Here is a 25427-nt window from a genome sequence, read left to right on the forward strand (position 1 = left end):
GTCCAGGTTTCACACTGAGTGAGTACAAATAATAAAAAAAGAAATTGGGAAATACTTTTTTTCTGAATTTATTTGATTCCTGTTGATAAAGCATTGATTAGAATGACTTTATATTGTTAATAGAGGCTACAGAGTTTCATATTTTAACATTTTCGGGTGGTGGTGTGCCTCCAGATTTTTCCAAACCAAAAAGTGTGCCTTGGCTCAAAAAAGGTTGAAAAACTGATCTAGACAGCTGGCGCACACAGACTGTGGTCATTGAGAGACAATGCTGGCCAGACGTACGTTTTCTTTCTTTTTCTTTGAGAATATGCAGACCCTTCTATCTCCCAAGGCAACTCTCCACAGTGCATTTTACTAAAAAAAAACAATTGTCTGTTTTGTTGTTGTTAGAGTGCGATGTCTGTCACACAATGATCTTTGTAAGCGTACGTGACGTATGTTGTTTTACGCGGTCACTACAGGTTAATAAAGAAGTGGGCGGCGCTTCTCTTCCGTTGATGGAGAGTGACCACACCTGTGTTCTGAAAATGTCTCCTGCGTAACTTTGTTTACCGACAAGTAGTTAAGCCCGTGTGTGTGTAGTGATATCTACGTCGGCTGGACCGTCTGGGGAGAGCTCCCGGACACCGAGGGAGACAACCGCTGCAAGGGATTCAACAGTTGTTTTTGTCTACATCTTGGTTAAAGTATCACTTATTTAGAGACTTAAACAACCCTATGTTGTCAACTGTACACACAAAACACATCATCACTGTCTCATGCATTGATTAAGTTTAATACAATATTATAGAGGAAGCAAATATTCTTTTGGCACCGAGTTTGGGCACAATAGCTTTCTGCTTTCAGTATGTTTGAAATTATCTGGTAGCAAACTACAATTCTAATCAAGAAACTTCAATTTCCCATCAAATCTTAGTTTAAGATTTGTTGCCACCCATAATCCATTGTGTCCTCATATAAAAGGCCTTGATCGTGCCTTTGTAAAAGTGAGAAACAGAAAAATGTGGCATCATATTAAATTGCAAAAGTAGCTTTATTGGTTGATTGAGGAAATGACAGCAAAATAGATGACAAAATCTAAACTTTAAGAAAATCCTGATTGACTTGATTCATTAAACCTGATTGGTATTACTTTGACTTAATTAGCAGTAATTAAAAAACAATTTTGAGAAATCAGATATTAACAGAAACGGTCCATTTAATAATCAAAATGGAACAGTGAGACTAATTAAACAAGGCGAGTTTCTGTAAAACTCCATAAATTGTCTAATGTGCAGACTTGGCAGACTGGTGCAGCAGGTAACTGTGGTAGTGGGGCAGCAGATGGTGGTGGTGGCCATGCAGCAGCCCAAATAGTTGGTGGAGAACCAGTTGTTGTTCTTTGAAGAGCGCCAGCAGGTTCAGTTGCCCGCAGAGAGAAAGTTGGATCTGATGGAGCAGCAGCTGGTGATGGTTTATCAGCATGCATTGCTGGTAGTGAAGTGGAAGTTGATCGTGGTGGTCGATTGGCAGTTCTTCCTGTTGGAGTACCAGTTGTTGTTGGAAGTCAAGCAGCTGCAGATGCAGTTGGAAAAGCCCCAGTTGTTGTTGCTGGATCACCTGAAGTTTTATCTTGACAGACAGTTGCCGTAGTTTCAGCAGCAGAGCTTTTATTTGTGCTAAGAGCTCACGAGACGGGGTGTAAACTGTTGTTGGGTCACTAACAGTAGTATAACCCAGAGTGGTTGTAGTTGGTTCAGGAGTGGTTGTAGTTGGTTCAGGAGTGGTTGTAGTTGGTTCAGGAGTGGTTGTGGTTGGTTCAGGAGTGGTTGTAGTCGGCTCAGGAGTGGTTGTGGTTGGGGCAGGTGTAGTTGTTGTGGTAACAAGGAAACAGGTTGGTGTACCAATAACTGTACCCACTTCTTCCAGGAAAGGCAGATTTCTGATGTCATTAGCGATGTCACACACATTTGAAGTTCCACATCCACCAACAGAGATCAGTTGACGATCTATCAAGACTGTGGATGAAAAGATTGAATTTCATGGTCAAATAAATGTCTTCATTACTCATGTCAGACAAATATATACTGATTCAAGGGATGGAGAAAACTGATTCAGAATCTTCTGTATCTACAGAGAAAGAAAAAGTGCATTCTTGATGACTTTGAAATATATATCAATCGTTCTCCTGTTCAAAGGCATGCAGTGATTTTATGTCCTTACACTCATGAAACAAGTTTAAACAGAAGCAAAACAGATTCAGAGATTTTTTGTTAAATGTACAATAAAAATACTGACTTTGTGTCTGAAAGCAGGTGTCCTCCTCTCCTCTACAATTCACTACTGAGTCGCAGTTGTCAGTGCTGGGATCACAACCCCTGCATTCTATACCATTTTCTCCAGGAATAGCAGGGACTGAAACAAAAGATATGAAACCATAGAGTGAATATTTAAGCCTCTTGACTTGAAAAGTATTTTGAAAAATTTGTTGTTTGTTCTTTTCATCACAATTCTTCTGATCCAAATATACTTACATTCCAGGTCCCTCAAGTTGCAGTCATCAGAATCATCACAGCACTCAGCATTTGCAACTGTGTGTATCCCACCCAGGTTGGCTGCAATAGTAGGGAAGCCTGTGGCTGGACAAACCTCGCTGTTTGCACAGGCCCTGTAGATTCTCTGTATTCCATTGGCTTCTGTTGTCAAAAAAGAGCATTGTGAATTTCATGGAACACACATTTAATTTGTTAAAATATGTAGTTCAGTGAAAATGAAAAGCTGATCTGAAGAAAAGAATACCTGTGATGAAGACATTCAAACAGACTTCATCATCTGCACATTCAACTGTCCGTCCAAAAGCACAGCTCAGATCATTGAAATCTGTACATACGTGACAACGGATTGCTCCAGCTGTGATGGGAACAAACAGGACAAAATATTATTTTAGGAAAAGAAATGTGTGAACAGTGAAAAGTCTTTGTCACATTATTGAGATTTAACATGAAGCTTTAATCCTGGTACATATGTACATTATTACTTTTTTTTCTTGAATTCCTATCTCCAGAGGTTCTCTCCTGTGCTGTCACATTTCAATGTCTGTCATAGAAATTAATAACTAATTATGTTTCATCTATTCTTTTAATCTGTCATTAATTCCAGAAATCAAAGTAAAACTTAGCAGCTTTAGCAGATTCACTAATGTATACATGTTGTAATATTAACAGATCACTAAACTTTCTTTTACTGTTTTTAAATTGTATTTCTGTGTTAATAATAAATGAGGTTGTGTTGTACCTGCATAAGTTGTATAGTAAAATAAGTTTGGTTACCTGTGCTGGAGAATGCCCAGAGGAGAGTGAGAGAGAGGATCAGCTTCATCATGATGATCAGGAGTTTACAGCAGAGTCTTCCTGAAGGCTGGATCTGTCTCTGCTGAGCATTACTCGTCTTTTTATATCGTTCAGGTGTTCAAGCATTTGATGAAAAATGTACGCATAACAATCTTAATTACTGGGTGTGTTGTCCATTCTTACAGGATGATCGTTCAGACACTCCTGATTTGATTCTTTTGAACACCACACCCTTTTCATTTAGTTGAAATGTTCCTCAGCTCAAAACACTGACGGCATTTCTCTGTGCTAAACTTAGGTCTTTGGCTTTGTGTGCACACTGAACTGTCCACTTCCCTTTATGTTTCACTTGACAACTGAATCATTGTGTGTCGACTGTGATACCATGCTCACCGTTCTCTATTTATGGAAATGAAGAATTTCCATTAGGTCAATAAATATTTAAACGCTCCTCACATCTTGAAAAAGCATCACATTGACGGCTACAAAGAGATGCAGCCACCATCATAGTTTCACCTCATTTATTTGTCATTTCTTCCATTCATATTTGTTTTATTGAAGAAACCCTATCAAAAAAAAAACACTGGATGGTATCACATTGACCTTCAGGACCACTGTGAGGAAGCTTTGAGCTATGTTTGACAGAGACTTACCCATTTACGCCAACATTAAACAAGTCTACAGGGCGGCCTTTTTTCACCTGTCTAATGTCTCTAAAATTTGAATATTTTAACTCAGAGTGATACTGAGAAGCATTTGTTACTAAACTATTGTAATTCCCTATTATGAGGAGGTGCAAATAATTGCTGCCACAAGAGTACTGACAGGAACGAGCAGGGGATAATGACAAATGAAAATTGTTTTCCCAGAAATAAACAAACTTTCTGTGGTCTTGTGAGATCCCAACAAAGATCCATTTTAAATGTCTTTCTAGACTCCACAGGAAGCCAGTGAAGAGAAGCTAACACTGGTGTGATGTCGTCTACACAGTCATGACATATGAATTTGGACCCATGAATGTGATTGACCATCACACCCAGTGGGGGGGAACTTTTGCCACAGCAGACCCATGCAAATCCTCCCCCACTTTCTGCTCAAAAGACACTTCCCCATGCATTCAGCCAGTCACTGATTGGGTGAAGCTTTCAGGATTTGATACCTTCGAATCCACAAAGCTTCAACAAAAAGCCTCTGGAAGGGACTCTTTAAAGATGTCTTGCAGAGAGTCTTCTCCGGTGAACAGCCTGGAAGAGCTGTGTCCCAGCAGCTCAGCTCACCCAGCGTTAGCTTACAGCTAACACCAGAGGCTCCTCTGCTGACTCCTCTGCTGACCCGACCACGAGGGTCAGAGCTTCCCCTGAGCCAGAGATCAGCACCCAGAGTCTGATCTCCCATCAACCAAGGAAAACCAACGAGTTCCTCCAGGACGGACCAGGGAAACGACGCCTCACAGAACTTCTTTGTGTTTTCCTCAACCAGCAGGAAAACCATCATAGACCTGAGCGACCAGCTCCTCAGTCTGGACAAAGGGACAACCAGGAGCTGTAAAGAAGGACTCCTAAAACATCAACTCCATCCTCTTCTCCTCAGCCTGCAGAACCAGCAAACCACAGTTAGCAGGAGGTGCTAACTACAGGAGAAGACACCAGCTTCCCTCCAGCCAGGACAACAACCGAACTCCTTCAACGAGGTGGTAACAACAACTGGGCATTACCTGAGATTAGCTAAACCTGATACTATGATAGAACTGTTTAACTTCATGAAGATGTGTTGATTCTATTACAGTGATTGAGTTCTATAGATAATGATATTAGGAGCAGTTATCAATCTGTAAACCATTGTTAGCTCTGCCGCAGACACAGGGTCTGCATGCTAATCTTTGCTTTACTAACTTGTTAACTCACAATCCTACACATATCACATCAAAGACAACATCACACAGTAACTGAACACCATCTGATGACTCCTGACGTTTTACAAAGCAAGTCGCATTCACATAAACTCATTCTAGAAATGGTCCTTTAGCAGAGACACACAGGAAGCAGATGCTATAGACTAGCTTCCATGTTCCATTGTTCTCCAGCACATGGTTGAGACCCAGGACAGACTTCCTGCTCTCTGATAACCTCCATTTGAATGTAGTTTCTTATGATCCGCCATCTTGTTTTGTAGTTCCATCATATGTGTCACACACACTCCCTCCACCTCTCTCTCTCTCTCTCTCTCACTCTCTCTCTTTCTCTCTCTCTCCTCACACACACACACACACACACACACACACACACACACACACACACACACACACACACACACACACACACACACACACACACACACACACACACACACACACACACACACACAGCTGTTTATAGGTAGTTAGAATCTGCATTTATTTGTTTTCATTGTTAATAAATATAATTTTTGGAATTATGCTTGCTGTGTTATTAACGTACACAAAGGTGAATGAAATGTCGACCTCTTCTGTGTCAAGAACTCCAAAAATCCTTCAAGCTTTACTGTTAATTCTGGTAATTGTATTTAATTTAACTATTAATTAAAATTCCTGATTAACTGTTTAGTATATCTTGAGACTGATATAACTGAATTGGCTATTATCTCCTAAGACAGGTGGAGCTCTGAGGTAACCTGATACAGATCAGATTAAATTTCAATAACATAATAAATAACTGTCTTTGATAATTATTAATTATCATCGATAGCCAACTACAACATAAATGGGTCCTAGTGATCTTTATGAGGTATGAAATTCCTACACCTTCAAGTGAATGACCTGGGTGTTTCTCCTGTCTTCCCCCATCACAGGAACAACTGTCAGATTTCATTCAGGACCATAAAAGACATTGAAACTATGATCTTGGCAACTGATCTTCTGATCTGTACAGATGATCGCTGCAATATATTTCCAGACTTTTCCAATGATAAAATCCACAGGATCCGCTGTGTTCTTCATCTGGTCCCCTTGATCTGAACACCAGGACTGAACCCCTTGATCTACAGTTCAGGATCTTCCAGCCTCTCTGCTCCTCCCTCCCTGTTTCCCTGCAGGAGATTCTGGATGTGGTCAGGAAAATGAAGACTACCACAGACACCCTCAACTCTTTTACATCTGGCCTGGTCAAGACAACTTTTGTAGCTCAGGTCACCACTATGATCAGTCACTCTCTACAGTCTGCTGTTCTGTTTCATCTCAACTGAAGTATCATAATCAAGCCTCATTTGAAAAAAAAACCAAAACTGACATGGACCCAGAAATCTTCCTTGATCTGTCCATAGTCCTTGATACCATTGGTCACACCATCCTGCTGCACCGCCTCCACACCATCAGGCTCCGTAGAACATTACGAGCCTCTGTCCATCAACCAACATTGAAAAGCGTGTCCATGCCTTTATCTCATGGCGGTTTGAATACTTCAATTCATTCCTTTTTTGGCATCACAAACTAAAACCTTCAGAAACTCCAATATTTCCAGGACAGCGTTGCCATACTACTCACAAAAACCAAGAAACACCACATCACACCAGCCTTGCAATCCCTCCATTGGCTCCCCATCTCTACCGGAATACAACACAATATCTGCCTCCTCACTTACCAGTGTATCCAAAGTAATGCACCCCCCTACGTCAAGGAACTGCTCACCCCGCTCACCACAACACTCTTCCTCCAGTCTGCTCATTTACCTCCATGTCCCAAGGACCAAACTCACCACAGGGGACCAAGCTTCGTGCTCTGCTGCTTCCTGCCTATGGAATTGACCTTCGGACCATCTTAGGGCACCAAAGGCCATTAAATCTTTCTAAAGGGGGCTGAAAACCTTTCTGAATTGCATGTTTTGATTTCTATTGCTGTTTTAAATGTTTAAAATAGTTTTTTCAATTATTTTTTGTGGCACTAGAGAGATTCACAAATGTAAACTACAATAATAAAATAAATAAAATACATTATTATTATTATTATTATTATTATTATTATTATTATTATCATTATTATTATTATTATTATTATTATATTATATATTATAAGAATAATTTATACATTTTTTAGATGAAACATCCATCCATTTTCTGCCACTTATCTGGGGCCGGGTCGCGGAGGCAGCAGTCTGAGCAGAGTTGCCCAGACTTCCCTCACCCCAGACACTTCCTCCAGGTCTTCCGGTGGCACCCCAAGGCGTTCCCAGGCCAGCCGAGAGACATAGTCCCTCCAGCGTGTCCTGGGTCTGCCCCGAGGCCTCCTACCGGAGGGACATGCCCGGAACACCTCCCCAGGGAGGCGTCCGGGGGGGCATCCGAAACAGGTGCCCAAAGCCACCTCAGCTGGGTCCTCTCGACATGGAGGAGCAACGGCTCTACTCCGAGCTCTTCCCTGGTGATTGAGCTCCTCACCCAATCTCTAAGGGTACGCCCAGCCACCCTTCGGAGGAAACTAATTTCAGCCGCTTTTATCCGGGATCTCGTTGATGACCCATAGTTCATGACCATAGGTGAGGGTAGGAACGAAGATCGACCGGTAAATTGAGAGCTTCGCTTTTTGGCTCAGCTCCTTCTTCACCACGACGGACCAATACAACGTCCGCATAACTGCAGAGGCCACACGGATCCGCCTGTCGATCTCACGCTCCATGTTTCCTCCACTCATGAACAAGACCCCAAGACACTTGAACTTCTCCACCTGTGACAAGGGCACTCCACCGACCTGGAGGGGGCAAGCCACCTTTTTCCGTTCGACAACCATGGCCTCGGATTTAGAGGTGCTGATCCTCATTCCAGCTGCTTCACTCAGCTGCGAAATGCGTCAGTGGACGCTGAAGGTCCAGGTTTGATGGAGCCAACAGAACTACGTCATCTGCAAATAGCAGAGACGAGATCCTGTGGTCCCAAAACTGGACTCCCGCCGGCCTCTGGCTGTGCCTAGAAATTCTGTCCATGTATGTAATGAACAGAATCAGTGACAAAGGACAGCCCTGCTGGAGGCCAACGTGCACTGGGAACAGGTCTGCCTTATTGCCGGCAATGCGAACCAGACTCCTACTCTGGGAATACAAAGACCGAACAGCCCTCAACAAGGGACCCTGGACTCCGTACTCCCGGAGCACCCCCCACAGGACATCTCGGGTGACGCGGTCGAACGCCTTCTCCAGATCCACAAAACACATGTGGACTGGTTGGGCGAACTCCCACGAACCCTCAAGCACCTGGTGGAGGGTATAGAGCTGGTCCAGTGTTCCACGACCAGGACGAAAACCGCATTGTTCCTCTTGAATCCGAGGTTCGACTAACGGCCGGACCCTCCTCTCCAGTACCCTGGAATAAACTTACCCGGGGAGGCTGAGGAGTGTGATCCCTCTGTAGTTGGAACACACCCTCCGATCCCCCTTCTTAAAGAGAGGGACCACCACCCCGGTCTGCCAGTCCAGAGGTACTGTCCCCGCCCGCCACGCGATGTTGCAGAGATGAGTCAGCCACGACAGTCCCTGCACATCCAGAGACTTAAGGAACTCTGGGCGAATCTCATCCACTCCCGGTGCCTTGCCACCGAGGAGCTTCACAACAACCTCGGTGACTTCAGCTTGGGAAATGGACGAGTCCACCTCTGAGAACCCAGCCTCTGCTTCCTCAATGGAAGACGTGGTGGTGGGATTGAGGAGGTCCTCGAAGTATTCCTTCCACCGCCTGACGACATCCCCAGTTGAGGTCAACAGCTCCCCACATCCACTGTAAACAGTGTTGGTGGAGAACTGCTTCCCCCGCCTGAGGCACCGGACAGTTTGCCAGAATTGTCTCGGGGCCGACCTAAAGTCTTCCTCCATGGCCTCTCCGAACTCCTCCCAGACCCGAGTTTTAGCCGCCACCAGAGCCCGGCCTGCAGCTCGATTGGTCCGCCAGTACCTGTCAACTGCCTCAGAAGTCCTATGAGCTAACAGTGCCCTATAGGACTCCTTCTTCAGCTTTGACGGCATCCCTTACTTCTGGTTTCCGGTCAGATGAAACATTTTGAGGTTATTGTGTGAGTGCTCCACAATATGCACCACATATTTTACCACACAGAAATCACATATCAATATAATTTGCTCAGCTATGATAACACTGTGTCTCATAGAATTTGTTGAGGAAAAAAAAAGGCAACAGAAATTGTTGGACATTAAATTTGTTTACCCCTGCAATCAAAATGACAGGTTTCACTGAAGACATGCTGAGTCTCAATGTGATAACACTGATTTCTGTCTAAATCATGGATGAAAAGGTGAAAATCAAAAAGTATTGCTTATTGCCTGCTTAAATAGCAAGTAAACAAGTTGAGCAAGGTCTCCTCAATTATTCTTCTTCAACAGGAGGATATGACTGTGTGTCTTTTTGCTATCACTGGGTTTGAGCCAGTATTTCTTCTCGACAGTTCTTTGTGTTGAGGTCAACTCTCACCTCCCATGATTTTACTCAGGAGGAAAATGAGTATAGAGGATAAACAGCCATGGGATGATTTTCTCACTTGGTACTGCATATTAGCAGTTTCTTAATTTCTTAAAGGCAGCTAATAATTTGTGGGCTATTTTTACCGTCATAACTTTGAAAACAGTTACATTCCTAGACACTTTGTGACATCGACTTGTCAATCAACGCTCCATTGTTGTGTTTGCTTTTTGCCACACCTGCACTTGTTCAAATGATGCTACTGCCGGTTCCTTATTGTCTTTAATTGTATACTATAAAAGTGTTGTCTTCTTTCACTGTGAAAGGTTACGTGAAACATGCTCATATGACCTTTCTTTATTGTACTCAGGCTCCCATTACGTAGTGATATTTTTTTGTTCATGTAAGAAAAGAATGACATGCAGAGAAAATGTATTTGTGCAAGACGTGTTATTTCAGTCCTCAGGTTACTGTAGTCATGGTATTAATGCACAATCTAGGTTCAAAGATGCATTTTTAAGACTCCAAAGATAGTAAAAACATGTCTCTCTTAGTCAGTGCTTTGCTATTAAGGGTTGCCACACCTGTTGAAATTAGGACTCTCCCTAACCTTTTTTATGCCATCAACTATAGGGTGTCTTCAGTTACTAACAAACACAAGCCTTTGTTGTCTATTTTGCATTGGTTTTATTGTTTTGTTTTCTTCTTTCTGAACATTTTAGCTTCTATAATATGAAGACGTACAAGAGAAATCAAAGACAAGTTGTGGTTCACATGTTACTTATTGTGGAGCAATATGATCCCACCCAATAAGACAAGTCCATGTCTTCTATCAAAACAGACCATAGATGACCAAGGATGTCCAGAAGCTGTTGAAGGCCTTTTGTGTCAGTGAAACTGTACAGTGCAGTGCAGCCAATTCAAACCTCAAATGGTTCACCAGGAAGGCCAACGCTGCCGATAGAGAGAAAACTATTTCAATGGTTCTTTTATTAATTTCTCATTTAATCCTGTTCAGTGAGGCTGCAGTTACCTGTCAATGTCTGTGTTTTAGGCTGCATTTACTGTAATGTGTATTAAACATCTGTGATTTGTTTGATGCTCTCCCCTGCTACCGCAGAACACATCTTTTTTTTTTTTCTTCTTTTTTTGCGTAGCGTAACGTAGCATCATGTAGTGTACCATAGCATAACATAACACAGCGTAACATAACCTATTGTAACATATCGTACCGTAGCATAGCATAACAAACATATATCACACATATCATAGCATAGCATAGCATAGCATGGCATAACATAGCATGACATAGCATAGCATAGCATAGCATAGCATAGCATAGCATAGCATAGCATAGCATAGCATAGCATAACATAGCATAGCATAGAATAACATAACCGCAGAACAGATCTACCAACAAGTAACAATAAAATCACTTTGAACTTTGCACTCAGAGCAACTTTTACAACTCATGCCCTTTTAGCACATGGCAGGACACACACCTTTTATCTTACCGAGGGAAAAAAACCCTGCAGTGGAAACCCCTCACTGGAAGAGCGATAAAACCACTTATTTTGGCAGAAACCATAAATCAGATCAACGCCTCCCCCATCAGCAGTCAGACTTTGACTCTATTGACTGATCTCTTTCACACCGTCCAGAGCATCAACATTCTCAAAGTGGCAGGACCTAATAGTGTTTCTAGATTTGTCCTCACGAATTGGACAGGAGAACTGTTTGCTTCAACCACTCCCTGCCACAGAGCAATGTGCCTTATTGTCTAAAGACATGTATCATAGTTCCAGTCTCCAAGCATGCTGCAATTACCTGCCTGAATGACTATAGGCTGGTGGCTGTGACATACCTGGAAAAACTGACACTGATAAACATTAAGTCTACCATCACCCACACCCTCAACCAATATTAATTTGCCTGCGAGAAAATCAATGTCAGAATGAAACCATCTTCGCTACACTTGGGCCTTCCGCACCTGGAACAGCAAGGACGATTTGCTCGGTTCCTATTTGTGGGCCACAGTTTTCTAAGATGTATAACTTCAACATCATGGTCATGAGTGACATCTGCTTGTGGAGATCGGAGTTTCTCACAGAATAGAATGGGTCTCCACCACCCTTCCACCCTTTCACTCAGTGCTGTGGTTCCATAAGGTTCTACGCTGAGCCGCTTCCTCTTCTCCCTGTTCAAACATAGCTACACACCAGATGACGCCACAGTGGCAGAGCTGATTACTGGGAGTGACAAGGGTGCTTTCAGAGAGGCGGTACAGAGACTGACTACACAAGACTGACTTCAGGCAATATTGTGAGGACAGTGTGTGTGTGTGTGTGTGTGCGTGTGTGTGTGTGTGTGTGTGTGTGTGTGTGTGTGTGTGTGTGTGTGTGTGTGTGTGTGTGTGTGTGTGTCTGCAGTATTTTATTCTCATTTTCTCCTTTTCGTTGTCAAGGGAAGTCAGCTTTATTTTTATAACATAATGAAATACAAAGTGCTTGACATTAACAACACGAACAGGCACTCGGCGCAGCACATACCTTCACCAACTCCAACTTGCAATGACAAGATTAAACGATGTTCGGTTTTCTATTCTTTTGTGTTACTGAACGCACCGTGGGAATGAGTTGGCATGTGATTGGCTGAGAATGGCGATGGAAATCGGGAAGGATGGCTAAAAGCAGCGTCAACCAAAAGATCCCAACATTTCAAGATGGCTGACAATATGGCCACTTTTGCCTATCGTCGCCATTTTGTTCCGAAGCACCACCACAGCCCCACTGTCAGTGGGAGGTGGTAGAACATGCGCAGCACTAGTAATACTCTCAAGAATTGAAACCCTGCCAGTGCGGCGTCCAACATGGCAGCATTACGGGCGCTGCCATACTTGTACATAGTCGCCACCATCTTGAAATACTAAAATGATGTCAGTGTCTAAAAGTTTCTGACTGCATTGGTCCCAGGAAAATGTTCAGTTCTATGAATGCACAAGTCCGCAGGAAGGTAGTTTTTTTTTTTAATAAAGGTCAGAGCATTTATAACTTCCAGAGCCAAATTGATTGTAGATCAGTTGATCAGTAAGTTAGAAAACATAGATAAGAAAAACACACAAGTCACACTCTCATGATGAATGAGGAAGAATGATTAGAACAAAAAGTATAGTCAAGGAGATCAGCAACCTGTTTACATCTTCTTATTCTAAATCAAAGACAAAATTACTTTTTAATGAGATAAAGGATCTGAGTCCTGTCATTGATGAAAACTTTGATTGATTGAACATGATTTTCTAGATTAAAACAGCCTCAGCAGCTCTATCTAGACAGTAACATGGTTTTCTTGATTAAACCAACCTGAGCAGCTCTATCTAGACTGTAACAGGATTTTTAAGCAAGAGTATAAATTAGCAGGTAGGCATTTATTAAGTAATCTAGGTCCTATTACATTCCTGAATACAGATTATGAAACACTTAGATTTGTATGGGCAGAAAGGTTAAATGTAGGTATATCCAACATTATTATTCCTACTCAATCAGGATTTCTCAAAGGAAGATCGATCCACAATAATATTTGCTTGGTATTCGACCCTATTGATTACAATTATTTGATTAACAATAATGTCTTTATACTTTTCATTGATTTCTGCTAGGTTTTTGACTCAGTTGAGCATGAGTTTATAATGGGCAAATATCACTGGGATGTGACCAAATAACATTTATTAGTCATTAGAATGTAACCAAATCTGATCATGACACACCATGCGTGTCTTTTCAGTGGGAAACAGCTGATGTGGATAATCTGTGTTGGCTTTGGAAGATTTGACCTCCTCCCGAAGAGTGGTTAGGATCTTCTTGTTCTCATAAACATATGTCACACATCTTTCAATCTTCACACTGTGGGGATGACCAGCAGGATGAGTTGTTACAGGTGGAACAAAGGAACAAAAAGATTTGAGATAGTCTGTGGTTTTAGCTGAGAGTGACAAGGAAAATTCTATAGGAGATGCTGGTTTTGACAAGTCTGCTGCAAGTACCAACACTGTGCGTGTCGTTGGTGAACGTGCATAGATGTGACACTCAAGTTGATTCCTTGGGTGACTTTGTTGTAGAGGACGCTGCATATGAGCGCTCTCTGCTCATGCATTCAGGACTCGATGCCTCCAGATGAGGTTCAAACATTGATGTTCTGACTGCGTCTGAAAAAAAAGTTGGGCTCTTGCTTCACTGCTGATGGATGGCTCATAGCGGATCTCCAGCATGTCTACAATGGAATAAATATCTCCAGAAGTTGTTCAATCTCAAAATCTAATGGATTCTTGGTGTCTTTGGTGGAGCTTGTGATGGTGGCGGTGGTTTTGTCATTGTTATTAGTGGTGGTGGTGCGAGTGTTGTCATTATTGGTGGTGTTGTCGTTATTGATGGCTGTGGTGTCATTGTCATTGTTGGTGGTGTTGCTGTTGTCAGTGGTGGTGTGTTGGTGTTGCATGCAAGAGCATGATGCTGTTCTCTGGACAAAGTGAACCTCAGCAGGTAAACACCTTTTTAAAATGGTGATTCCAAATAGACGAAAGAAGTAGCAAAACAACAAATATACAACAGAGAAAAACAACAGAAGTGGGTAAAACAAATTACACTGGGTTACAGCAAACATGCTATTATTGTGGAGTAAAACACATTGGGCATGACTGCAGGTTTAAAAACCAAAAGTGTTCTACAAGTGGACACAAAGCTCGAGTTTACAGAAGAGGAAATGTGACATCTCAATCTCTGTATGGGAAAATGGAGAGACATGTTTCCAGAGGACTTGATGATGAGGAGGAACTTTTTGGAGCAGTTTCAGTGCTGTTTATCCTGTGAAAATAAAAGATATACAGTTAATATAGAGTTACACTGGATACAAAAACACACCTCTGCTACTGGATATAAGAGCGACAGTGTCAGTGTTGTCTAAGAGTTTCTGCAGGACATATGTTGCAAATTTCCTCATACAACTAGCACTTGGGCTAAAGCTGTAATCATATTTACACCAAAGTATTGCAGAGGGTACATCATGATACCAGCAAGCTGCTCTTCCTCTGGTCAACGTTGTTTGGCCAGAAATGGCTTAAGAGGCGACAGTTGAACTGGGAACCAAATTTCAAATACTAATACAAACACCATCACCTCCTTGATGCTTGTGCTATCAAGGAGGTGATACTTAGACATCAGGCAGTGTTTATGGAGGATCAAGGTTGCATTCAGCGTGTCATCAAGCCATCATTTGCACAGTTAATTTTCAAAAAATGGCAGACGGGTTTCTCAAAGTGTCTGAAATATATACATAATGGCCATCACTTCTTGTCACTGTATAATTTTGCCTGAATTCATCTTTTTTTAAGCTTAAGTCGCCAACTGACTTCCGGTTTAGTATTACACCCATTAACAAATAACATGATTGATCAATTGATACCATGTGGTTCTCCCCCCTGCTGGAGCGGTGGGGAGGAATTCATTTTTCTTTCCAAAATCCTGAGGAATAATATCTGCAGAATCCACGCAGGTGGGGTTAATTCTATGGACCTATGATCGATCCAATTTTCACTTCCAAAATGTTGACACGTGTTTGGAAAACTGCACATATTCTTTGCTGTGAAAATGATGATTTTGATATAAGCATTGAAAATCATGCTTCCTCCATCTCTAATTCATGTGTGACTGTGACATTATAAAGTCTTGGGAATTCGATATGATGGCCAAATGAAGCTTCAATGAAGATTCATGAACCACATTCTATATTTTCTGACTCCACTAGATGGCACACTTGGTTTGAAGATTGAAGACTGGCAATGAAGCGTGTTTTCAAACACAGAATAAATGAAGCTTTGTTGAAGCTTCATTTAGTCATCACTAGATTTTGATGAAGCCTCCGGTTTCTTCATCCATGTTGGGGAAGGATTACACGTAATACATGTTCGAGTTCGCTGTCTTTAATTCTTTTTATTGCACAGGGAGAACATCAGTGACTACAGATTGAAAGATTGCCTGCTCGAGAAACACAGACGTAAAGTGCCGGAAATTGGCCAAAAAAAACCAACATATTTACGACAGTCTGGCAGGTATTTACGTCACATGAAGTATTCATATAACTTATAATAGCAGCACATCTGAAAACAAGTACACCATATATTTTGTAATATGGGATAACTCAAAACAAACAAACAATGTAGATGATGGCACAAAACCATCACGTTGTTAGTGGGGCTTGAAGCCTGAAGCCCCACTAACAACGTGATTTAGAGGCTCAGAGCTGATTGGCCAGCACTGATGTCGGCACTGCTTCACAGAACCAGAGCAAGTCGTCACAAATAGCAGCTTGTTAGCAGCTAAAGCTAACAGTTAAGAATCAAGATTAATTAGGTCGATTATTCATGAGTACGAGTTTGAAACTCATATTATAGCAGAGAAACGTAAAGCAACTGGTGGTAACATGTGTGATGCCATGAGTAAAACTTTTTAAGAATCTCAAAAATTAGTAGCTTTAGTAGTGGTTGAATGGTTGAGCTGCTGTCTCTGAATTAGCCAGACCTGGTTCAAGTGCTATTATTGATTTTAAATGTTTCTTTTTACTTTTTTGATCGGTGGGATCAGCAGCTATATGGTTGTTATAATGTTGTGGCTAAAAGGTTATGCACCTACTTTAATTTGGAATTCAGTGGTGTCACGAGACTTGAAATATAATCTTGTTAAACATCACAAACATTCACCTTCCAAACATAAAGCTGACAATTATTTGAGGTATGTAAGTGTTGTGGAAATTGTCCCTCACCACTTGTTCCACTTGGAGAAGAAAAAAAGTCCTTGATTGAGCTAAAGCGGGAAAGTTCAAAATGCTTTACAATCCTTAGATTTAAAGTGAAAATAATTGTTAAACATTGACGTGATTCAGTCAAAAAGGAAGTTTTATTTAAAATGTTTACAGTTTCATGCTTTTATTACTGGTACACATGAGTTTGAAGAACCCGGTGCTTGTACATTAAAAGCAAATTAATTGCCCTGCCCTCTGCTGGGACCTGAAGTAATAATACCAAATGTGCTAGACTCATACACCCACGCAGAAACCTGCTGAGACAGGAACCTGCTGAGACGCGGCCAGACATACCACATGTGTATCCTGTGTGCACGCATCCTGTTTTTGAGATATCGATCACATGTGCCATACCCGAAGTACGTGTCTGCTTGACATCCCGCCATATCATCTTATACCATATTTGTACATCGGCAGATGTTGCTCCACTTCCCCATATGCTATTCATTACCATACTAGGAATCGAGACAACGCCTCAACATTGCTATAAAGAATCACGCAAGCCTCTGTTCGGGGCATTTGCTACTCGCCGCTTCGCTGCCTGTATCAACTGTCCAGATATCTGTAATAAAAGTATTCAGCTTCTCAACCATCTACTGAGTCTTCTCCTCTTCATCTGAACACGCTGGCCATTGAGGCCCAGCAGACCCCACCTTGCACATCCGCGCACCTAATTTTAATTCACCACACAGCACCTTGTAACACCAAGTCACTGGGTTGGGGAATGTTGTTCGTCAGGGATCGAGAAACATATTAAAAGGGAGGGAACAGCACCTTTATTGCCTGGCATGGCTCGTGGGGCCCAGCCCTCTCCCGAGCCGGGACACAGAGTACTCACAGTCGGGTTGGCTGCTGCTCACTGGGGTGTGTTCCTGGGCACTTGTGTAGTGGGGGCAGGATGGGTTCTGCAGGGGGGGGGGGGCCTTCTGGGTCTCTGCTTTCGGGTGGATCGTGGTGCCTACGTGGGGCGGCCCCATGGGGTGAGCCAGTCTCGTGATGGACTCGGGGATGCCTGGGTGTGCGGGGGATTGGTCTCCTGTGTCCTCGGGGCCCCCGATGTGCAGGGGACACATCCTCAGCTGACATTGGCTTAGGCTCTGGCCAGGTCTGGGTGGGACCAGAGCGTGCAGGTTGACCCCTGCGTGCTCTGACTCATGCAGGGGCACCTTGAGCTGAGTCCCATTGGGGTGATGTCGGTCCGTGGAGTCCCGTCACACCTAGACCAGACTTCAGGACTCTTTTGGTCGCCCCACCTGCATGGGTGAAAATCACTCCGACTCTTGACAAGACCCTCAGATGTGCAGAATCCCCCCACTGGGCATAGTTGGAAGACACTGGTTAGTTATTTCTGCATCACATTCAGGGAGGGCTGGCGATGGGCATTAAAGTGCAAAAATCAAAAAGATACCTCTGATGATAACTGATTCTCTGAGAGTTTGGCAAGAGGGAAATGTGAAAGTGAAGTGTCGAGAGAAAAAAAACAAAAACAAAACAAAACAGTGTAATCATTTTAAAACATTGGAAGCTGCAAGATCAGGATTTTTCAATCATCAGCTACATCATTGAGGATGCATCTCAATTTAACGTCTTTTACTCGTAGCTCAGTGCAACAATCTCAGACACAAATTCTCAAATAGAGGAATCAGCATCACTGCAATTCAAACATCACAGCCCTTCAAAGACTAAAGTACCAACAAATATTTGCTTTGATCTCAGCATGTATTACCGCTCCCAAAAGATTTAGGCAGATTATGTAGCTTTTGTCATGATGGCATTAAATATAACTCTGCTGAAGTGGAAGTGAGCTGTGGCCCCCTCCCATTCGTCCTGAATTAAAGATGCATGCGTTTATTAAACTAAAATTAGGTGTATAATAAACACGTCACTGACTAAATTCAATCTAACATTGACGCCTTTCTTTGCACTTACTGAGATCCCGATATTTACTGATGTTCCAGAGTGACTGCTCCACATGCTGGTACACATACAGTATCTTATGTAATTTATTTACTTTTGTCGATCTGTGTTTTTCTTTCATTTAAATTTCAGCTTTTCCAACTTGTTATGGATGACAATTGACTCATGCATGTCGAGTCGATGTAAAATAAAATATCTCCTTTGTTCTGTACACATACATTTTTTTCTTCATTGTTTTGCTCTTGGACTTCATTTCTTCACTTTCAGATTCTCTTTGATTCATTTGTGAACTGTACAAAACTGGAACAAATACTGAATCAATACAGACAATAACTCCATACTTGTCCACTTGTAGCACCTTACTAGTGCTACTACTAAACAATTTGTACCGTACTAGTAGTACTGGTGGGCATCCTTGCTGTTACTAGTAGTACTAGTGAGATAAAACATACTCCACTAGTACAACTAGTGGACATTTTGGAACTTACTAGAAATACTAGTGACGTCAAAAAAGCCTCACGAGGGCTACTAGTGGGTATTTTAGCACGACTAGTAGGGTGTAAGAGGCTACTAGTGAGTGACACATGCCTACTAGTTGGACCTAGTAGTATTACTAGTGCAGCACAGTAGTTTACTAGTAAGGTTTGATTGTGCACCACGAGGCCAAAATTGGCACTTGTAGAGGAAAAACCATTACTAGTAAGACTTAGTCATTCTACCAGTGTCCCTTGGTCGTTCTACTAGTTAGTGTAGAGGTTATGGTACATTCACATAGCACTAGTTTATCTTCTGTTTTCAGTCTTTGTCTCTTTCTACACACATAATTGCACTTTTATAGTAAAAAAAATACTCTTGACTACCTATTGAACTGAGATGTAATGTGGGGAACAACACGACAAAAAACGTATACCGGGTACTGAAGGGGCAGCTTAAAAATATTTAAAAGTTTAGAATGCAGATGTGAATGTACGTCAGCTGACGTACATTTCCTTTTTAGGATTGTCAGGGTGTAGTGAAATGATAGGTGTTGTAACAAAGGAGAACAAAACGGGGCGTTTCCCAGCGAGCAACAGTGGCTGAAATCACGTCTTTAAGACGTCATTTCCATACCTCCAGAACACGTCTTCTGGGAGGCCAGAATGAAAGTTATTTTTGTATATCTTTCCTAGACATTGTATAGATGTCCTGTCTGGACGTCATATGAACGTCCAAACAAATGAAAAAATAATTATTACTCCAGCTCTGTCATGACAGGTAAGACTGCTATCCACTAAACCAACAACACACTCTAAATCACATTGATTCTGACAATAATTTTGTAAGCATGTCACTTATATATGACGAGCTTAAAAAAAGTATCCAGACATGACTAACAGTGTGCCTGAAATAACACTTATTACAAAAGTATTGTAAAACTTAACATAATCTATAGTGTGTCGTTGGGCCAGTGGACAGGAGTCTATCATGAAACACGGTTGGTTTCGAAGCCAGGTGGGGTCAAAATTAACATTTTCTTTCATTGCATCACGTCATCCAGGAGACTTGTTTGGACATTCATATGACGTCCAGACAAGACCTCCATTGCAATGTCCAGGAAAGACGTAGAAAAAAATGTCATTCTCACCTCCGTGAAGACGTCTTCTGGAGGGACGGAAATGACGTGTGGAAGGTTTGATATGGACGAGCCTTGCTCAGTGGAGTAGTTCACATCAATCAATGTTTTAAAAACTTGTTGTGTAATAATTTTATATAAATGTGTGAAAAAACAAACACATCAAAAAATAACCTAAAAACCTGATGCATCTGTTTGTAGCCATCAATGTGATGCTATTTCAAGATTCAGGGAGCGTTTAAATATTTATAGATATAATGCAAAACTGTAGAACAGTGTGCATGGGCTCACAGCTGACACACAACGATTCAATTGTCAAATGAAATATAAAGGTAGGTGGAAGGTTCATTGTTGAAAGTACACATGAAGCCAATTAACTTTGATTTTTGTTTGTTAACTCACAGGCCTTCATTGTTAATAAACAGGGTGTGGTGATTGTTCCAATGAATCATAGGGAGTGTCTGAACATCCTGTAAGAATGGACAACACACCTAGTAATTAAGGTTGTTGTGCGCACATCTTTCATCAAATACTTGAACACCTGAACGATATAAAAAGACGAGTAATGCTCAGCAGAGACAGATCCAGCCTTCAGGAAGACTCTGCTGTAAACTCCTGATCATCATGATGAAGCTGATCCTCTCTCTCACTCTCCTCTGGGCATTCTCCAGCACAGGTAACCAAACTTATTTTACAATTCAACTTACGCAGGGACAACCCAATCTCATGTATTATTAACACAGAAATACAATTTAAAATCAGTAAAAGAAAGTTTAATGATCTGTTAATATTACAACATGTATACATTAGTGAATCTGCTAAAGCTGCCAAGTTTTACTTTGATTTCTGGAATTAATGACAGATTAAAAGAATAGATGAAACATAATTAGTTATTCATTTCTATGACAGATATTGCAATGTGACAGCACAGGGGAAAACCTCTGGAGATAGGAATTCAAGAAAAAAAAGTAGTAATGTACACATGTAAAAACCAGGATTAAAGCTTCATGTTAAATCTCAATAATGTGACAAAGACTTTTCACCATTCACACATTTCTTTTCCTAAAATAATATTTTGTCCTGTTTGTTCCCATCACAGCTGGAGCAATCCGTTGTCACGTATGTACAGATGTCAATGATCTGAGCTGTGCTTTTGGACGGACAGTTGAATGTGCAGATGATGAAGTCTGTTTGAATGTCTTCATCACAGGTATTCTTTTCTTCAGATCAGCTTTTCATTTTCACTGAACTACATATTTTAACAAATGAAATGTGTGTTCCATGAAATTCACAATGCTCTTTTTTGACAACAGAAGCCAATGGAATACAGAGAATCTACAGGGACTGTGCAAACAGCGAGGTTTGTCCAGCCACAGGCTTCCCTACTATTGCAGCCAACCTGGGTGGGATACACACAGTTGCAAATGCTGAGTGCTGTGATGATTCTGATGACTGCAACTTGAGGGACCTGGAATGTAAGTATATTTGGATCAGAAGAATTGTGATGAAAAGAACAAACAACAAATTTTTCAAAATACTTTTCAAGTCAAAAGGCTTAAATATTCACTCGTTGGTTTCATATCTTTTGTTTCAGTCCCTGCTATTCCTGGAGAAAATGGTATAGAATGCAGGGGTTGTGATCCCAGCACTGACAACTGCGACTCAGTAGTGAATTGTGGAGGAGAGGAGGACACCTGCTTTCAGACACAAAGTCAGTATTTTTATTGTACATTTAACAAAAAATCTCTGAATCTGCTTTGCTTCTGTTTAAACTTGTTTCACGAGTGTAAGGACATAAAATCACTGCATGCCTTTGAACAGGCGAACGATTGATATATATTTCAAAGTCATCAAGAATGCACTTTTTCTTTCTCTGTAGATACAAAAAAATGTGAATCAGTTTTCTCCATCTCTTGAATCAGTATATATTTGTCTGACATGAGTAATGAAGACATTTATTTGACCACGAAATTCAATCTTTTCATCCACAGTCTTGATAGATCGTCAACTGATCTCCGTTGGTGGATGTGGAACTTCAAATGTGTGTGACATCGCTAATGACATCAGAAATCTGCCTTTCCTGGAAGAAGTGGGTACAGTTATTGGTACACCAACCTGTTTCCTTGTTACCACAACAACTACACCTGCCCCAACCACAACCACTCCTGAGCCGACTACAACCACTCCTGAGCCAACTACAACCACTCCTGAACCAACTACAACCACTCCTGAACCAACTACAACCACTCCTGAACTGACCACAACCACTCCGGCTTATACTACTGTTAGTGACCCAACAACAGTTTACACCCCGTCTCGTGAGCTCTTAGCACAAATAAAAGCTCTGCTGCTGAAAGTACGACTACTGTCTGCCAACATAAACCTTGAGCTGCTTAAGCAACAACAACTGGTGCTTTTCCAACTGCATCTAAAGTTGCTTAGTGACCAAAACAACCTGCTGGAACAACAAGAGGACCTGCCAGTCGACCACCACCATCAACTTCCACTTCACTACCAGCAATGCCTGCTGGTAAACAACCACCAGGTGCTGCTGCATCAGATCCACGGTTCTCTCTGCGGGCAACAGAACCTGCTGGCGCTCTTCCAGGAAGAACAACAGGTCCTCTACCAAATACAAGGACTTCTCCAGAGCCACCACTATAACCTGCTGCCCCACTACGCCAGTAACCTGCAGTACCGCTGTGACCAGTAGTAGCTCTCCCAAAGCTGAAGATTAGATATCAGTCACCCTCTGTTCAATAATTTATTAATCTTATGTAATTAACTTTTGGATTTGAATTTCTATTTTTCTCCTTGGTAAAATTATGAAATGATTGTTCTTCAAGACAGTTTAACGGTTTTAGTCAATCATGTTTGTTCTTTTTAGGTTTTCTCATTTAATTTTCTGTTTAAGAAAGTTATGCTTCTCAAATAATCAATAAAGGGACGTAATCAGTTTTGCAACAATCACTGTGGTTCACTTACAGATTTCAATTGTGACTTTTATCTGTTTTGGTAAATTCAAAGGAAAGGATTTTATTTTCAGTAAAATACTTTGTATGTAAATTGGATTCATCCTATAATTTAGTTTTAATTTCATCTACTGTTCTTCCATGTTTCAATTTTCACTTCATTAAAGCTATATTTGCAATTGATTAAGATGTTTTACTTTTTAATTTTTTTCCCATTTTCTGTCTTATGTTTTTTGGCAAGACAAAGCAATTTTATCTTTCACACGATAAATGAAATTAAACATTTTTGGTTGCAGTAGAGATTGCTTTGTGCCACAATATTGTTCAAAGGTTCAGCACCAAAAAAGTCTCTGAAATACTGAATGGGCAGTTTTATTGAATCACCATCAGGAAGAGCATCTTGTCAATCTGGAACTTCCTTTACTGAGATCTGCTGCTTTACAGTTTCTCCTACTACCTTTAGCTTTTTTCTTTTCTCAGTATCAACTGATTTCCCTCTTGCAGCTGCAGTATTGCTGCTCAGAGGTGCACAAGGAGGTTTAACAGCGTCTTCATTGCTGCTGCTCTTGTCACCAGTTTACTCACCAGGTGTAGAATAAAGAAATCACTTTAGAAAAGAGCAGAGTAATGTATGTATTCAATGTGTGCCCATAGTTACATCCATAAATGTCACAAACATGAACAAGAACTGAATCTTTGCACAGAATTATTTTCTATCACCTGGTTTAGGAATGTATTCCATTTCACTGTGCCAACTGACACTGTCACCTCTGTCATCACTGTAATAACAAGAATGGTAGTTTCTAAATAAAAAGTGTGTGAGTGTTGAAAGCCATCAAGACACAGTATTGTATCTGCGGCCATTATGGTGGAATGCAGTCATTGTAGGGAGTTAGAAACATTACAACTTTGATTTATCTTTTAGTGAAGGCAGAAAGGTTTGGTCAGTTGAATTAATCAGTTTTTTTTTTAAATCATTTAACATCCAACCATCCATCTTCTTTCCTGTTCAGTGTATATACCCCCCTCTACTTCCTCCAGCTCTTCTGGGGGTACCCCAAGTCGCTCCCAGACCAATCTCTCCAGCGAGTCCTGGGTTGGGGCTGGTAAAGCTCCAGTTTATCACTTTTAAGCTGATCCTCTTTCTCACTCTCCTCTGGGCATTCTCCAGCACAGGTAACCAAACTTATTTTACAATACTCCATCTCAGCAGTTCGTGGTAGAAGTAGATGCCTCCGACACCGGGGTTGGAGCGGTGCTCTCCCAACGGCATCCTGGCTCCCACAAGCTCCACCCCTGCGCCTACTTCTTCCGCAGGCTCTCTCCGGCCGAGAGAAACTACAACGTGGGGAACCGGGAACTGCTGGCGGTGGTGCGGGCTCTGCAAGAGTGGAGACACTGGTCGGAGGGTGCAACAGTTCCATTCATCATTTGGACGGACCATAAAAACCTGGAGTACCTTCGCTTGGCCCGCAGGCTCAACTCCTGTCAGGCACGCTGGTCCCTCTTCCTCAGTTGGTTCCACTGCACTCTGTCCTTCCGACCTGGATCCAAGAACATCAAACCCGATGCCCTGTCTCGGCTCCACTCCTCCCCTTCCTCCTGAGTCACCAGACCTCATTATCCCACCGTCCTGCATCCTGGGTGCCGCCGCCTGGGACATCGAAGCGACCGTCTGGGAGGCTCAGGTGGCAGGCCCGGATCCTGGCACCGGTCTGCCGGACCACATCTACGTTCCGGACTCCATGCGCTCCCAGGTTCTTCAGTGTGGGCACCATTCCAAACTCACCTGCCACCCTGGAGCCGGCCGCACCCTCTCCTTCCTGCAGCGACATTTCTGGTGGCCTGGTATGGCCCGGGAGTTCAGTGCAGCATGTTCCACCTGTGCCCGCAGTAAGTCCTCCCATCAAACTCCGTCAGGTCTCCTGCGACCGCTGCCAATTCCCAGCCGGCCATGGTCCCACATCGCCATGGACTTCGTCACCGGGCTCCCCCTTCAGATGGGAACACCAGCATCGTGACCATAGTGGACTGTTTTTCGAAGTTCGTCCACTACGTCCCTCTCCGGAAGTTGCCGACGGCCCGGGAGACGGCTGACCTCCTGGTTCTCCATGTGTTCAGGCTCTACGGAATTCCCTTGGATGTTGTGTCCGACCGGGGACCTCAATTCGCCTCCCGGGTGTGGCAGGCGTTCTGCTCGGCCCTGGGGGAAACGGCCAGCCTCTCCTCTGGATGTCACCCCCAGACCAACGGCCAGACGGAGCGGGCAAACCAGAACCTCGATGCGGCTCTCCGGTGCATGGCCACGCAGTTCCC

At 42.3% G+C, this 25427-nt stretch overlaps 2 protein-coding genes across 2 annotated transcripts; one reads left to right on the forward strand and one right to left on the reverse strand.

Annotated features, from left to right (window-relative positions):
• Nucleotides 1-1017: 1017 nt before the first annotated feature.
• Nucleotides 1018-3389, reverse strand: LOC308137742 (uncharacterized protein). The gene is made up of 5 exons (XM_080506548.1): nt 3312-3389; nt 2782-2892; nt 2517-2678; nt 2281-2397; nt 1018-2000 (listed from the first exon to the last, which is right to left on the reverse strand). Exons 1-5 carry the CDS (start codon nt 3361-3363, stop codon nt 1270-1272), a joined length of 1173 nt encoding a protein of 390 aa, XP_080362674.1. The 5' UTR covers nt 3364-3389; the 3' UTR covers nt 1018-1269.
• Nucleotides 3390-20734: 17345 nt separating this feature from the next.
• LOC308137944 (uncharacterized protein) lies at nt 20735-23311 on the forward strand. Its single transcript, XM_080506849.1, has 5 exons — nt 20735-20815; nt 21239-21349; nt 21453-21614; nt 21734-21850; nt 22131-23311. The coding sequence occupies exons 1-5, from the start codon at nt 20764-20766 to the stop codon at nt 22850-22852; spliced, it is 1164 nt and encodes a 387-aa protein (XP_080362975.1). The 5' UTR covers nt 20735-20763; the 3' UTR covers nt 22853-23311.
• Nucleotides 23312-25427: the final 2116 nt, after the last annotated feature.

This window comes from Blennius ocellaris, assembly GCF_963422515.1.
Source record: "Blennius ocellaris genome assembly, chromosome: 12".
In the NCBI taxonomy this organism is placed as follows: Eukaryota; Metazoa; Chordata; class Actinopteri; order Blenniiformes; family Blenniidae; genus Blennius; species Blennius ocellaris.